The sequence below is a fragment of the Xiphias gladius genome, unplaced genomic scaffold, assembly GCF_016859285.1.
Source record: "Xiphias gladius isolate SHS-SW01 ecotype Sanya breed wild unplaced genomic scaffold, ASM1685928v1 HiC_scaffold_1478, whole genome shotgun sequence".
Lineage (NCBI taxonomy): Eukaryota > Metazoa > Chordata > Actinopteri > Istiophoriformes > Xiphiidae > Xiphias > Xiphias gladius.
Genome location: NW_024401808.1, coordinates 16,737 through 34,215, shown reverse-complemented (window position 1 = coordinate 34,215; position 17,479 = coordinate 16,737). Strand labels below are relative to the sequence as shown.

Genomic DNA, 17,479 nt, shown 5'->3' with positions numbered 1-17,479 from the left:
CCATCAGTCTTTGTTGCCTGGACCCAGGTCTCTTCCCTCATCATTTTTTTACTTCTCTGCATTCTCTTTGTGTCCTTTTCTGTTTCCGTAGGATGTACGTTGTTCTGGTCACCATGCCGACTGCCTTCAGTTTTAAAGATCTTTGACCTAAAGTTCAGGAAATGCTCCCTCATGTCTTCTTTTTAGTCCAGGGTGCACCATAGAGCAAGAAGTCACTTAAGGGCTTGCTCTATAGTGTAAAGTTTTAAAAGATTGTGGGAAATAGACGTGTACCACTTTAGTGATGGTTAATTTTCAGACTGGGTTTAATTAGAGATTTTTAATGACAGACTGAATTGTTCACTTTGTAGTTGGGCAAGAAAAAATGAGAATAATAAATACTTTAAATTTTGGAGTGCATCAAAATTAGCTACTGTATACTTCATGTTTAATACACTATACCCAATCTTTGGAAATATTAATTGTGTAATACAATGTGTAGTGCATTAGTGGTATTAGTATTTTGACAATAGCAATTTGAATTTCATACCAGAAAAGAATGAATAGGCAATAATAGTGTGTGATATTTTCTCAATAATTTCTCGAATTCTGATTTTTAAAAAAATTAACAATGTTACCAATGCAGTTTCTGTCAAAGTGATGCAGACTTCAGAAAATATTCCTGATGTCAGCACGATAGCTAACAAGTGAACAGAAAAGTATTTTTTTTAAACCCTTGATGTCATGATGAATAGTTTCAGATTTAACTCTTTAGTTTAAAGTGGCTGACAGTGTATAGGATTTTTTTATTTTCAGTCCAAAGTTTTAAATGCAATGCCATTGTTGGTAGAATTTATGTTATGTAAGAATTTTGTCAAGATTTGACACTTTAACAGGGAGTTCTGAATCAACACTCAAAATCTTTAAATCACTTTTCTCCCTTAATGACCAAATTGCCAAGTGGATCCCAGTTGCCCTATTGCTGCTCTCAGCTATAGGTCCCTTGTTTTTGATTATTAAAGCAACATCTACAATGACCTGCTAACACTCACAGTGACGCTCTGACTGCTGGGTTTGGACAAGGTGATGGAGCTCTTCAGCCAGGATGGACTCTGGATTCCAGTCTTCTTCCATACCTCTTCCTCGCCAGTGGGCCTCTTGGCCAGAACCCTCAATGCATTCTGATTATCTGAGCCGTACATGTAGTATCGAAATTGGACACAGATCTGAGAGGATAATGATGAGAGAGCAGGGCTCAGCAGACGAGCTTTCTGCCTATTAGACACATTGTCACACTCATGGTAGATGTAGAATCCCCCTGCAGACAGAATTAGACAGATGGAAGATATAACTCTAAGTTATATGTCTCTAGAACTCTAGGTTAATCTTGATCATGGTCTAGCTGCCAATGAGGTAATTTTGCAGGAATGGAATATTTTAAATAAACCATGCATTCAGGACTGACCTCCATCAGGGTAGTCTCCACTAGGGCCAGTGCCAGGTGTTGGGGTTGGACCTTTATGTCGAGTCCAATCACTGTTGTCTGTGATGTCCTGGCTAAACCTGCAGAATGGGTCACTTTCCTGGTTAAAGTCACAGGAGGTCATAACTTTTGCTGGAGAAACACAAAAACAACACATGCACATAGACAAATGGATATTGTAGAGGTAAAGCAGGTTAAGAATAGCATATAACAATAATGCCATTTACCACCAAAACAATCTGTGGTTATTGTGATAAATTATTAAATTTAACTATTAGCAAAGATATTGTTTGGTCTTGTTTGTTAGTTATTTTAGTTTTGTTTTTTTTAATTTTAGTTCTATATAAATAAACTTTATTATTATTGTTATTAATATTATCATTATTATTCAACTGACTGACTGACAAGTTGTTATTATTTATTTAATGTGATAGTTAATCAGTTTTGACAGAAGAGACAGAATGGGATTCAGTTTGCTGTGGATATTCATGGTACTTTAGTTGTTAGCAGTGCTGCCTCACAGCAAGAATGCCATTTGTTTAAAGGTCAACAGTTTCTGGTAAAATGGAGACTAAATAACTCACATGTGAATGTGAGCATAGTTGCACTAACCAAGTGAGGGACCCAGGGCAAAAATTAAATGTTAACTCCTTTTGAGATGTATTTAGGAATAAACGTGGTGTGAGAGCAATGTAAACTTAAATAATGAAGGTATTAAAATTAGTGTTTGACACAGGGCCCCTTATACAGACAGTGCCTTGAAAGATTAACTAGTAATGAAGGAACGTTTTGATTTCAAATACCACAAAACAAACACAATGCAGGGGCCTCAATGCAGTTTCTTGCTTTGTGTGGTTTCATTGGAAGATAATGTTACATATATATATATATACATATATATATATATATATATGTACTTTTTTTTTTTTACTACAAAGTCCACTGTCATTTGCCGTCTTATCTTTAGTGGATATTCAGTTATAAGAGAATATTAATTGATAAAAGTTGATATATCTATATATAACAATAGATGCAATTATTGTTTGAACCCAAAAAACATGAAGACAAGGTGGCAGAACTTTTGTGTGAAAGTGTTGTTAAATACGGATAGTGAAGATAAGGGGCTGTAATGACCTAAAGTCCACATCGATCTCAAGGACAATGTGGTAGAGGCAGTGGATCATTTACTGTACTACTGTCTCAGCTTTGTGTGAAGATGCAGTTCAAGAAACACTTATGTTCAAATTTAGATTAGTCTGCCATTTAATTTGTGTGTTTTATCGTGTTAATTTACACTGAAGATGCAAAGAATTAATTGGATGATCAAAACCAACCTACCATCTTCTCTTTGTGTTTTCTGCAGGCTGTAAAAGATAAAAAGACAGGAACAGATTCCAGTTAAAGTTAGCTTAAAAGTCTATCAACTTGTTTCCCTCACACTAAACGGAAGCCTAAAAAGGTCAGAAAAGACATTAATTTCTAAATTAATCTAGGGGGAAGTATTTGTTTTAGATATTTTAAGGAACAACTCTATGTTTGTGTAAGGTGGGTATTCATATAATATAAGAATATAAATGTGCCTGAAATATAAGGTGAAGATTTATCTGAACTACTTTCATGCATGCTGCAGTTGACATTATTATGTAATTAAAAATGAAGGATATAAGTGCAACCATTGTGCTGCCGTTACACACTAATGCTATGCAAAGCGTCAGTCAAAAAATGCAAAAGCCCACTTCATCAGATTTGCAACATGCAAGCTGCAATTAGCAAACCTTCTAGGACTCATCAATTTATCCCCAATAAGCAGTGTTTGGAGATCGCTTTTGTGAAACGGACCCCAGTTTACCAACCGAGGCTTCATACTATTTAACACAGTGACCCTGTAACCTGTCTGTAAACCAGGACTAAATTAATGGCTGTAAAATTCAGAGTACATAGCTGTAATATTCCTATAGCAAGTTATAATGATGTTACAAAGACAGCAGTAAAAGTGGAAAAATTGCAATATGTTGATAATAGCAGTAAGTAAGTCCAACAAAATCCATAAAATCCATTACTTGTTGCTTTTTAGTATCTTGATGGAGGATTATATGAATGAGTTCCCTTACTGGTTCAGTCTGCATTTCAGCATTCTGAACCATTGGCCTTAAGCCAACATTTCAAATTCAGCATTCAAGATGTGAGTAGGATCACTGAGACTTTTCTGTGCCTCCCTGAGTACGGATTTTTCATATAAAGACTGAAGAAAATGTTGTTCATTTTTACCAATAATCTTCATGGCTGTTTGAATGAGATGTCCAAGACTTAGACTTAGACTTAGACTTAAAAAATGCTGACAGATAAAACATACCCTATTTGTATGCCAGAACATATTATGCTTTCTAAAATCATTTGATAAAACAAATTTAGAAATACTGAGGATTTTGGAAATTATGATTTTATGAAGATTTCATAAAGTCCCTCCCCATATCCACGCCCTCAGAACATTTTAAATGTAAGAAAGCCTGTAGAATGGTCTATATAATTAGATTTATTTACATTATGTATGCATTTAATTATTCATTATGTCATATTTTATCATTTTTGGGGAGTGACTCACCTGTGCTGTGCCTGTCCTCTTCTGCTGCCACACATCAATAAGAACAAAATTAGAAACTGTAATGTATCCATGGCTAACTGTCAGTTAGCAGGACAAGAAGACAGCAGGGACAGTGACAGAGCAGAGGACTTTATATAGAGAGCTAGAATGGGTCAGGGGGGTGCTGTGTGGACAATGTGGTGGGTGTGTTGGGTGGGTGGTTTGGATGCTGAATTGCTACATTACTTGATGTTGCAAAATGTGTAAATGAGTAACTGAGTGATAGGAACAACTTGTGTTCTCTTTGGGTGTGACTTTGTAGGTGTGCACCTGAGCCTAGATATGTATATGTTTTTGACCTCTCAGCAGTTTACAGGGTGGGTGGGGATGCCCATCAAACACTATAATACAAATAAGAACTTGTACTATAAGACAGTATAAAGTTTATTGTGTAATAAACAGAATATTTTGATCATATGGACACACCTTTTCAGCATGTACTGTACATTGACGTGCGTAAGAAGAGAGATGGCCTCTCTTATGTACACATACTTTATTTATTCTTGAGTAAAAACAACACCAGACTCTGACTAACCATACAGTAACTCAATTCTTTTATTTGGCATTCATTCCTCCTGCAGACCCCTCACCACCAACAAATCGCCTTTGCCTAAATTGTCCAGAAAAAGGGGACTGTCAACTATGGACCATAGACCAATACCAATCACACTTAACTATAATGTGGCAATCCTCATCTTGAAACTGTATTAGGCATTGTTGACCGGCTGCAGCCTGGCAGTAGTAGTTTAAACATTTCAAACACACAGAATTCAAAACATCTTGACTGGACAAAAATAGCATCAGTTGATATTATCTTTACATTTCAGGGGATAGGTGTTAGCTCTAAATTTATGATCATTGCTCAGACATGTAATTTTATTATATATAATGAATATAAATTAAAACTAGCTACTGGTTTTAATGTTTTGGCTGAATGGTGTAAGTAATAGCTGAGCTTAGCTAAAGAAAATGTTCTGTTATCAATTCAAACATTTATCTTCTTTGTTACTAGTGGGAGAAATATTTGCTATTTCATTACATCCCTCACACTTGAGTGATCAAGAGCAGTTATTACTGCTTATGGGTCATTAAGACATTAACATTTTTTATAAAGTAAATTAGTCACAGATGGTTTGGCTAATGTCTTTGTTAGCAACACAGACACACAGATAGGTGAGCCGCAGTCTCTCAGGTGAGCTCTGATGTCACATGTGCATATAAATGGGAAGCGAGAGAGAGAGATTCAAGTGCACGTACACAACTGTTCATTTTGACTGTCAGACCACCACAGTATACCACTGGTACTGTCTGAATATCTGACCAGCGTCTTCAAGTCACAAGAGTCAGCACTTACCACCGAGTACTTTTTTAGGAACACCATATAAGTACTGGGTAGGGCCGCCCTTTATTCTAAAAACACCCTCAGTTCGTTGTGGCAGTGATTCCACAAGATGTTGTAAAGATTCTTTTTAGATTCACGTCCATATTGACAGGATTGCAGCACATCGTTTCTGCAGATTTATTGCTTCAAACTCATGCTGCCAATCTCCCTTTCTACCACATCCAAAATGTGTTCTATGGATTCAGATCTTGTGACTGGGGAGGCTTCTGAAGTACCCTGAAGTCATTGTCATGTTCATGCAACTAGTTTGAGATGACTTTTGCTCTGTGAGATGGTGCATTTTAATCCTGGCAGTAGGTGTTAGAAGATGGTAAACTGTGGCCATAAAGGGATGCTCTTGGTCCACAAGAATACTCAGATAGACTGGGGCATTCAAACAATGACTGACTGGTATTAAGGGGCCCAAAGTGTACCAAAAAAATAGCCTGGACTGTTGACACAAGTCAGGTTGGGTCCATGGATTAATGCTGTTGGCGCCAAAATCTGATGCAACCATCTGTGTGCATCAGCAGAACTCCAGATTGATCTATGTTTTGTCAGTCATCAGCTGCCCAGTTTTGGTGAAGTTGTGCCCACCGCAGCCTCCGATTTTTGTTCTTGGCTGACAGGGGTGAAACCCAACGTGGACTTCTGCTGTTGTAGCTCATCTGCCTCAAGGTTCGACATGTTGTGTATTCTGAGATGCTTGTCTGCTCACCACAGTTGTAAAGAGTGGTTTTCAGAGTTACTGTAGCCTTTCTCTTAACTCAAACCAGTCTTACCATTCTCCCTGACCTTTCTTATCAACAAGGCATTTGCGTCCAAAGAACTGCTGCTAATTGGATGTTTTTTGCACCATTCCTAGTAAACCTTTAGAGACTGTTGTGCGTGAAGATCTCAGGAGATCAGCGGTTTAGCACGGTCAGCACGGTCAAATCACTGAGATCATATTTTTTCCCCATTCTGGTATTTGATGTGAACATGAACTGAAGCTCCTGATGTGTATGATTTTATGCAGTACTGCCACATGATTGGGTGATTGGATAATTGCATGAATAAGAAGGTGTACAGGCGTTCCTAATGAAGTGCTCAATTAGCACTTTAAGGAACAAAAACTTTCAGGCGGCACTGTTATTTTGAAAAGAAAAAGAAACAAACACAAACTGTTGATGCAAAGCTGGAAGCACACAATTTTGTAAAAATAACATTGAATCTTGTAGCATTAAGGTTTCCCTCATTTGAACTTACTTGGTACCTGCACTTAAGGGGCTGTGGCAAAAAGTTTTTTTTTTAATCGTAAGATTTCTAGCATTTTCAGCCAAGAAAAGAAAATTCAGTTTACAAATCAGTGATTGCGGAACAAATATACTCAAGAAATCAATCAGAGAATACCATTACTGCTTTCCCTCTAACGTCACATTTACAATTCGGTCCATTAGTAGTTGGACAGTGACACAATTTTCATAATTTTTCCTTGGTACATCACCACAATGGATTTGAACCGAGCCATTAAGATGTGATTGAAGTGTAGAAGTTAAGCTATAATTCAAGTCGTTTCCCAAAAATATCACATTAACTTTTTAGGAATTACAACCACTTTTATACATAGTCCCTCATTTTCAGAAGCTCAAAAGTAATTGGAAAAACCCAGCATATTAAATATAAGGATTATTTTTAATGGATGAAAAAGCTTTGCAGTCAATATTTGGAACCCATGGACATCCCCAAATGCTGACTTTCCTCCCCTTGAGATGCTTTGCCAGGCCTTTACTGCAGCGACCTTCAGTTGCTGTTTGTTTGTGGGTCTTTCTGCCCTCAATTTTGTCTTCAATAAGTGACATCAAGTTCAGTTGAGTTGAGGTCAGGTGACTGACTTGGCCATTAAAGAATATTCCATGTTTTTGCATTGAGAAGCGCTTGGGTTGCTTTCGCAGTAGGTTTTGGGTAATTATCCATCTGTACTGTGAAGTACCATCCTTCATTGCTGTTCCTTTCCTTCTCAATACTCTTCTCTTCCCGTCATTCTGGTACACGTTAATCTTGGTTTCATCTCCAAAGTTTTCTGGGAAATTTGATCTGGCTTTTCCGTTCATGAGTGTTACCAGTGATTTGCACCTTGTTGTGACTCCTCTGTATTTACATTTATGAAGGTGTCCCTTGATTGTAGACTTTGACTGTGATATGCCTGCCTGCTAGAGATTGTTCTTAACCTGGATAGATGTGAAGGATTTTTCTTCACCAAGGAAAGAAGTCTGTGATCATCGACTTTAGTTGTCTGTTGTGGTCTTCCAGGCCTTTTGCTGCTGCTTAGCTCACCAGTGCATTCCTTCTTTTTTAAAATGTACCACACTGTTGATTTGGCCAGTCCTAAAGTTTGTGCTACCTGTCTGTAGGTTTGTCTTGTTTTTTCAGCCTAATGTTGTCCTCCTTCATTTGCATAAACACCTCTTTGGGATGCATATTGAGAGTTCCCATGAACAGCTACGAAACGAAATCCAACACTTTTAATCAACTCCATAAGTTTTATCTGCTTAATTTGCTATGAAATAATGAGGTAACAGACCACACCTGGCCATGAAACCTTGTTAAACCCCTTGAATTAAAGCTTAAAGGCTACACTTCAATCACATCTTGATGGCTTCGTTTCAAATCTTTTGTGGTGGTGTATGGAGGCAAAATTTCGAAAATTGTGTCAAAGTCCAAATACTTATGGACCTAATTGTATGTTATAATAAATGAATTATCTGTCCAAGTGTTAGCTTTTACTGATGCAACAGCTGAGAAGCATCCCACCATATTAAGTATTGTTTTCTAGATTTCTGGTATTTTATTTTGGATATTTTTAAGGGCAAATTCAAAACGTGCAAGAAGTAGATGGAAGGACTGTCAACGTAAACAAACTGGGACCAGTGACGAAAATTTGACTAATTCAGTTCACAGATCCGTTCACTGATTCCTATATTCCTGATCTTCATCCAGCAGCTTTGGAGTTGTTGTAAGGTGAATGTTTTCATATTTAATGGAGCTAGGTTAGCAATTACCCCCTGCTTACAGTCTTTATGTGGAGTTTGGCTAAACAAATCCTGGGCTGAGCAGAATTTTGTCACAGAGGGTTTCTCAGGATAGGGTGACTCAACAAAAATGAACATAGATTGCTGCTGAATTGTGTAGGTGCAGGTAAAGAGGTGTATTCCGGCACATACTGTTGAGCCTTCTTAGTGTCGTGGGCCAAACTTAACAAAATGGCAGTTATTGAGAGGATGCCCACCTGATGGCCCTGGAGAGTTACCTGCACTCTGACACACAGAAGCAACGTCATACTGAAGCCATGTTTTTTTTTTTTTTTTCATTTGGTAAAACAGGTTAAGGGACGTGATTTATGAAAGAGTTCTCATGCCAGAGGGGTTGATAACTAGTGGCTATTTGTAAGACGAGTGAAACTAGATGAACACTGATGATAGTTGGACCACTGAATGGGTTGTGGCATTCTGCCCACAGCAGTTACGCCTAGGCAGATAGAGAGAGAGAGAGACAGAGAGAGAGAGAGAGAAAGAGAGAGAGAGAAAGAGAGAGAGAGAGAGTAATCAGTGGAGGATGATTGTTTATATGCTCCGGTCTTGCACTGTATAATTCCTAGACCACCTTTTCTTTTTTCATTCTTCGAATGGAATGGAAATTAAGTAGCTTTGGTTCAGCAAGTTAATTAAAGGTCCCTAAGTGTAAAGCAGGAAGCCATTGGAAAAAAAAGGAAGATATATGGGAGAAATTCGAATAAAACATTTATATGACTATTTATTAAAAGAAACTGTTCATGATATCATTTGTCTCCATTTTTAAAATAAGTCTGAATAGTCTGCTTTTGATCATTTAATCCAATAATTCTTATATTATCATTATTATTATTATTTATTATTATTATTAAAACTAAGCAATGTAACGCAGCTGATACAGCTGATACACCTATTGTATCAACTGTGATAAATTTAACCAAGAGATAGGTTTACCAAGAGATAGGTAAAAGATATACATTTTTTTGTTGCTATTTGAGTTGTCACAGTTTATGTCATTAAAGGCCATTTTGGAACTTGGTCTTGTTCTGTCTTGGTCTTCTTATGGGTTTATATATTCAGCATCATCAACTTTTGTTACAGTGTGTTAGACAGATGTTAAGTTGGTGTCAAACTTTGTTTTCCATAGTAACCACACTTAATTTTCTATCTGCACTTCGACCTTTGACTTACTCCACCCACAGTCCGCTTACATTACTGAGCTTTATCTGTGAACTGGAAACATCCAATCATTGTCCTAAAGGACAATACTGCTGGTTTTGCAAGTGTTAGCCCATTAACTTGAAATCTTCTGCATAACATTTTTGCAAATAATTTCCTGAAAGATTTTAGACTTCGTTTCTAGATCAACGTAGTAACTGGTTTCAGGTCATTTGAGTACACTCAGAAAATCAACTTGCAGAGGCCTAGGGTTAGGGTATTTTATTGGTATATGTGATTGATGGCATGTTTGAACTTATACTTTGGCATTAACCTAATCAACCCAAACCTAATTCTAACCCTAACTCTAAACCAAGTCTTAACCCTCAGATAAAGGAACCAGAAAAAATGTAAGTGAGGATGGGGAGCCACATATCGAGACAGAAAAATTATCTTTCCTTGTTGAAAGGTCCAGTGAAGCTCAAGATGAAGCGAGCCAAGATACTGGTGCATCAATGGCCTGGTCACCAAAGCTGAACCAATGGACAGAGAATTTGAGGGGTTGAAGAACTGATGAAGGAGGCAAACAGGCTAGGGTTAAGGCCAGAACCGTCATGAGGAAGGGGTAAGGGTAAGAATTAGAGTTTGGTTTAGAAAATTATCTCAATGGCCCGCCCCATGATGTCCGATCACTACACAGTCTGGAATGGAGAGCCAAAGGCAATGCTTACTACAGAGTTCCCAACAGTGTGGTGTCCTGGACCACCACACCCTGCATGGTGTTCCTAGAGTCAGAGCATGTGGGGGGCGCATACTTACCCTCTGACCCGCAAAGACCAGTCGTAAAACCGCTACGTAGCACTAAGTTGGCCAAGCTGGGTTAGGGTTAGGTTTAGGGTTAGTGTTAGGGTTGGGGTTAGGGTTAGGGTTAGGGTTAGGGTTAGGGTTAGAGGGTTAGGGTTAGGGGTTAGGGTTAGGGTTAGGGTTAGGGCTATAGTTAGGGTTAGGGTAAAAAGACATAATTTCATTTGAATTTAGTGCGCAGACAGTCCAAAATCACAGCAGATGTTGATTTTTGGGGTCTATTCGCCCAGAAAACTTCATTTGAGTCAAATATTCATTTGAACTGCTAGGCTCTTAATTCTTGCCAGATCGTTTCAGAAAACGTTCTACTTTAAGACAGCTTCCAAAGAAAGGCAAGTATGTGCTTTGAATTGAGATTTTATAAACATTTTTTGAAAACGCAGTACATGTTAATTTGATGTTCATTCACGACGAGAGAGGGAATTTGAACATAATATAGTCTTAACAGCTTGTTTCTTTTGGAACATACATATATGTATATAAGATATGTTGTCGACCCCTCAAGCTCATCTAACTACTTTAAGATTTTGGAACCTAAGAAATTGCATGACTGATGATGGCAAACATGCCTTCATTTGATTTCAGTGCGCAGACGGTCCAAAATCACAGCAGATGTTGATTTTTGGGGTTTATTCGCCGAGCAAACTTCATTTGACTCAAATATTCATTTGAGCTTCTAGGCTCTTAATTCTTGCCAGATCGTTTCAGAAAACGTTCTACTTTAAGAAGGCTTCCAAAGAAAGGTAAGTATGTGCTTTGAATTGAGTTTGTATAAAATGAGGTGTATGGTCATATATGTAGAATATAAAACCATGTGTGAAAATAGAGATATAGCTCAGAGGCCATAGGTCAAAGGTCCTCAGAAGAGTTCATGCAGTCCCCAAAGGCAGGTAATGCTTTGTAAGTAAAAACCATATGTGCCTGACAGTTTTTAGGAAAACAACTGTCCTATTTAAGAGTCGGTGACCAAGGCTGAACTTCAGAGTGGTTCATTGGCTTCACACCCTCTCACAAGCAGATCTGCAGATGCTTGACTTGACGCTGTTCTTCTTTATAATAAACCTTTATATGTAATCAAGACAGTGTCAGCGTAGTCTCCTTCATCCTCTTCACATCATCAACACCATCAAATAAACTACAAGAATTTTGGCGTTACGAAGTTGGTCGTGTTGTGCCCTGCCGCATCTTCACCAGCATCAGCGCGCCGACTCCCGCTCCACGCCGGCAGTTCAGGTGAGCATTCCTCACATTTTTGGGGCGGTGGTTTGTTCGTTTAGGCTTTTGTATTTGCTGGTTGGACACACCGCAAAGAATCGTTTGTGTGTGCGTGTCATGGTGTGTTGATGTTTGGTTTGGTGCTCCGTTCTAAATTTGTTTTGTTGCGTTGCTAGGGCGACGCAACAGGGGGGAGTAGTGTAGTAAAGCAGAAAAGGAAATAAGAAGTTAAAGAAGGAAAGACCTAAAGAAAATAAGAAGTTAAAGAAGGAAAGATGTAAAGAAAATAAGAAGTTAAAGTAGGAAATGGTAGAATAGCCTAATTAGTAGCGGTAAAGTGTGCTAAATAAACGCCATGCGAGATTAATGAAGACAGGGCCCTTATCTTCCTTAACGGTAAGACATGCGTCTTAGCTGCTGCGTGAAAGTTGGCTTTTAAAGAATAGTGGAATTTGACTGGAAATTAGAATCGTAACTCCAGGCCTGGAGGAATTAGGGGAAATTAAATAAAGTAAAAGAAATAAAGGAAAAAAGGAAATGTAAAGGAAAAAGGAAATGTAAAGGAAAAAAGAGGAATAAAGACGTTAAGCCGCAGATTTGGATGAAGCCCTTAGGAAGGCGGTGTTAGACGGGCCATAAAACCTGGGATGTTACTAGGAGATGTTTCAGGTCAGTTCTAAGAACTGGAGGTGCAGATGGAGAAAATTCAATTGTAAGCTCCCACTCGAACATTCGTTGACGAACGATGTCTGAAGCAGCCTCTCATTGAAATGTCTGCATCTCATTAAGGTAGCATAAATTTAGGAAAAAAGAGAAAAGTGAGCGGCAAAAATGCGCATTTAGTAGGGAAAAGTATGAATGAGTTAACGTTGAAAAAATTTGGGATGATGATTGAGTTTGTTGTGAGCCTCTGTTTGGTGTATTCTGCTCTGTGTCTTTGTTTGTTCAACGAGTGGTCTGTCGGTGTGTGTGTCTGCTCCGTGGTGTGTCAGCGGTGCTTCAGCTGGGTGTGACTGGATGTGGAAGGTTCATGTGTGAAAGCCACACATAGGTTGTGGTTGAAAATAAGTGGTCTATTGATTCATAAGGACAGATATTCTTGCTTTTAATGTTAAATATATATGAGCCTCTTTTAGGGGGACGTTTTGATAGAAATCATGAGCCTTTTTGAAAGGACGTTTGAAAGTAATGATCTATGAGTCTTTAAGGGGACTAAAATTGTTAAAATACATATATGAGCCCTTGAGGGACATATGATAATATCTATGAGCTTCCATTGAGAAGACATATTGAATCTGCTAAAATATGAGCCCCGAGAAGAACATTTTTATTGTAGAAAAAGTAGGGAGAACAACGAGGATGTTTTGTGTGCGCAGGAACGAGCAAGAAACAAGATAGGAAGGGAAAAGATACCAATATTATAACACGCATTTAGTTTTGATGAGGGACCGATTGAATGGTTGATGAGCGTGTAGTTTTTCTCTGTTTTTACTTTTTGCCTCTCTGTGTGTGTGAGAGAGAGAGTGAGAGAGTGCTGCACCCTTCCCGTCCCTCTTGGTCAGAACCTGAGAAAAAAAAAAAAAAAGGGAAAAACTGATGAGCAGGGGCTTAGAGTAAATAGATAGTCTTTAAGGACATGTGAGTCTATCTAAAGAAGAATAACTGGGAGATTTAAGATATTATTAGAACGAAATAAATTAAAATAAGGCTCTTGATGATCTGAAGTTGGCAAATTTATTTCACTTTTTGTTACTGATTGTGGCAATACAGTGGTTTGTAATTACTTTAAATAGGAAATTGAAGAGAGGAATAATCTAAATAAATTTTTGAGGAAAAAGAAAAAAAAAAAAAGAAAAAAAGGGTTGATTTGATTTATAATAAGGGAGTATAAGGTAATTATTACAATGCCGAAGAAGGACGCTAATACTTTGAAAACAATCACTCCGGTTGATGTTGTGCAGAGGAGTAACCCCCTAATTAAAGGTGTAGAAAAAATGTCGGAAAAGTGGCATAAGCGTTGGCCTGAAATTGACCAACCTTGGCCAGTGGAAGGGACACTCAACCCAGATGTAATTAAAACAATGCAGGTGCTTATATCTACATATAAGGCGGATCAGAAGAAAGGTAAAAAGGGAAAGAAACGCAAAGAAAAAAGGAAAACAGAGCTTGGCATTCTCCAGTTGTTTGAAAACGAGGGACAGAGATTATTGGAAGCGGCAAAAGATAAGAGGGAGAAAGGCACAGAAGAAATAGAGAAGAATGCAAAAGAAATAGAAAAATTAGTGGCAGACACCACCCCCACCTTATGAGAAGGAGGTGAAGTTTGAAGAGATTTATCCCCAACTTCCAGTGATTAGTCAGGAGGGTAACTATCACATTACAGTTGACAATGAGCGAATAATAGAAACAGGAAGAGTGGAAACAACCATAAAGATGTATCCAAACACCAAAAGTAAAAAGAAAACGGCACGTTTAGAAACTAAGGGGGGGCTAAGGATCAAGAAGATGGAAAGTGGAGAGCATGATCAGAGTGATTCGGATGAAAATATGGGTGGATATGACCCAGCAGTCAGACGGATGTTGGCTAAAGCGGAGAGAAAAGGAGTCAGAACGTGGAGGAAAAAGGATCAAGGAGATGACAGCTCCAATGAAAGTGAGAACGGAAACAGTGATGGAGACTCGGAGAGCAAGGGTTCATCGTTTTTAAGAGGGTTTCTCCCAAGGGCATCCAGTACCAGATATGGAGAAGACAGATGGCAGACTTTAAGAGAGGTGGAGGAATGTATTGATCAATGTCTTATTGACATAAATAATTCTACCAGTCTAGAAAGTCGGGAAGCACTGGAGAATCACTTACAGGAATTGCAGATAGCTAAGAAAGAAATACGGAAGAAAGACTCTAAAAAGTCAGACACTATGAAATACTCATTACGCCCAAGAAGGGGAAAGTCACCAGATAAGATGTGTCCAGTGGTTATTCGAGGACAGAATCTGGAGTATAAACCCTGGCAGAATACAGATATGTCAGACATACTTGAGAAATTACCTACTCTTCAAGATGGAGCGCATCCTTGGATTTCAAAGTTGGAAGAGATAATGGTGGGAACACAGTCAGCCATAGGAGATATTAAGAGACTTTTGGCTAACCTCCTTGGAGTCCCAGCTATGGAAGAGACTTTGCATAAAGCGGGATTAAATACATATGTGGGAACTTCTGTGAATGATCCAGAGTTGTTTGCTGCAAATAGAGGTCGTGTTTGGAGAGCACTGAGAGATACATTTCCAACAAATGTACATCCTGATAATATCCTTATTGAACCACTCGGACAGGAAGAGAACCCAAGGGCTTATGTGTCAAGGGCCCATCAAGTGTGGAGAAATGTCACAGGAAATGATCCGGATTTGAATCAGATGGAGCAATCAATTTTGCGAGTGAAAATACAGAAGGGGTTGCCCCTACCAGTGTGGAGCAAGCTGGCAGAGGTGGTTGGTCTTGGAAGTATGGCAAAGGGTGTCTATACGGACCATATAGCACATCAAGTGGAGCTATATCGGAAGAAGGAGCATGACCAGAAAGAACAGGACCAGGAGACTCTAAGAAAACTTATTCAAATACAGTTGGTGGACAATAAGAAGAAAGAAAAGAAGCAGGCTTTGGTTATTCAGAGTCAACCTCCACCAAATCAAACATCACCACAACTGCCGCCGGACCAGATCCAGTTTCGACCGGCCCAGCCGTCATCTGTTGCTCCCATTGCTTCCTGCCCACAACCTGTATTTGGTCAACCACAGATATGGAGAGGAGGAGGTCGAGGAAACTTAGGAAGAGGAAGAGGAGGAAACTTTAATTTTCAACAGCCTTCAGAAGTATGTTATAATTGTGGACAGTTTGGACATTTCGCTCGTGAATGTTTTAGAGGGAATTCCAGAGGAAATTTTAGAGGAAACTTCAGAGGAGGATTTAGGGGCCAATCAAGGCCATTCCGGGGACCGGTGAACCCGTATAGGGGCCCGGAGCCTGGATTTTAGGGGTGCCCAGAGGACCCGAGAAGGGGGTGTCAGCTGGTAGTGTTAGGGCCGGAGCAAGATCCAATAATAGTGGTGAAAGTAAATGACCGACCATTGGAAGTGATGGCGGATTGCGGAGCTGCTTTCACCTGTGTTCGACCTGAAGACGCTATACATCTCCCCATGTCTGGTCAATTGATTCGGACAATCGGGTTTGAGGGAGTGAAACAGCTGATTCCTCTCACGGAACCTGTTGAGCTCTGTTATAAAGACCAAAAGACTATAATACCAATATTGGTGTCAGAACACACACCCATTGCACTTTTGGGAAGAGAAGCTTTGTGCAGATTGAACTGTACAATAAGGTGCACACCGGACGGCTGTCTGGTGGAAGTGTCAACAGATGTTTGTCGCCAGTTATCGATGATAACGGAGACTGAAGCTTCGTCGGTGTTCTGGATTGGACATCTTAGCCAGGGTCTTCTGGAACCTGCTAAACTTTGGGAGAAGTTTATTGTAGCAAACATGCCTGATGCAAAGCTTCTGGAATATCCATTTCACTGTACACTCAAGTATTACAAGGATGTTGCCAAATCAAATCCAGAGGAGTGGCTGAATCGTCAACCAAAGCAAGTCCAGCTCAGTTCGTGCTGCATAATTTTGGGACCACAAGGAGCAGCTATGAAGATAGACAGCAATGAATATTTGGATAAAGAGCATGACATTGAGAAGAGTGTGCCACATGTGACTTTGATGATTTCTGAAGAATATAAACAGAAACACATAGGAGAAATTATGGCAGAAGCAGAGGAAGCGGTTTTTACTCCAGTAATAGGGAACTTGGCCCTCTGGAAGAGTGAAGATCAGCGGTTTATTAAGATTATGATCTCTGCTCAAGGACAGTGACAACCACAGACAGAGCAGATGACACAAGAGTCAATTATCAGTGTGATGGTATCAGACTCTATGAGAGAGGAGATGCTGCGACAAGTTCCAGAGTATTTGTGGTCTCAACATAGTACTGACATAGGACTTGTAAAGTCAGCCCAACCGGTGAGAGTGGAGCTCAGACCAGGAACCAAACCACCTTGGAAGAACCAGTATCCATTAAGAGAAGAGGCAGTCCGAGGGATTGAACCAGAAATTGAAGGACTCTTGAAAGCAGGTGTTTTGAAATCCTCAGAGCAATACGCCTCTATTGCTTGTGAAGAAACCAGATGATTCTTATCGTTTGGTACATGATTTAAGAGCAGTGAATGAAGTGGTGGCTGATTTTCCAGCAGACGTGCCAGATCCTCATACTTTGTTGGCCCAAATCCCGCCAGAGGCTATATATTTCACAGTGTTAGATCTGTGTGGGGCAGTTTTTAGTGTTCCGCTTGGTATAGAAAGTCAAGGTTTATTTGGATTTACATACAAGGGACAGTTCTATGAGTACAAGAGATTGCCACAAGGGTTTAAACATAGTCCTCAAATTTTTAATAAAGTATTGACAGATGATCTGGAAGGAATAGATCAGATACTGACAAGCACTGTTGTTCAGTATGTGGATGATATAATCATCTGTTCACCGGATAAGGAAACATGTCACAAGGATTCAATTAAAGTGTTACAGATACTGGCGGAAAAACGGCAAAAGGCTTCTCTGAAAAAGTTGCAGTATTGTCAGGAGAAGGTAGTTTATTTGGGTCAAACAATAA

General features: G+C 39.2%; 1 protein-coding gene across 1 annotated transcript in view; it reads right to left on the bottom strand.

Moving 5' to 3' along the window:
* Positions 1-1,586, bottom strand: part of zanl (zonadhesin, like) — a 63,430-nt gene extending 61,844 nt beyond the window's left edge. The window contains exons 1-2 of the mRNA XM_040123152.1: positions 1,445-1,586; positions 1,032-1,297 (exon numbers count right to left, since the gene is read on the bottom strand). Of these exons, the coding sequence (XP_039979086.1) occupies positions 1,032-1,297; positions 1,445-1,586 (408 nt within the window). The remainder of the gene's footprint in view (positions 1-1,031; positions 1,298-1,444) is intronic.
* Positions 1,587-17,479: the final 15,893 nt, after the last annotated feature.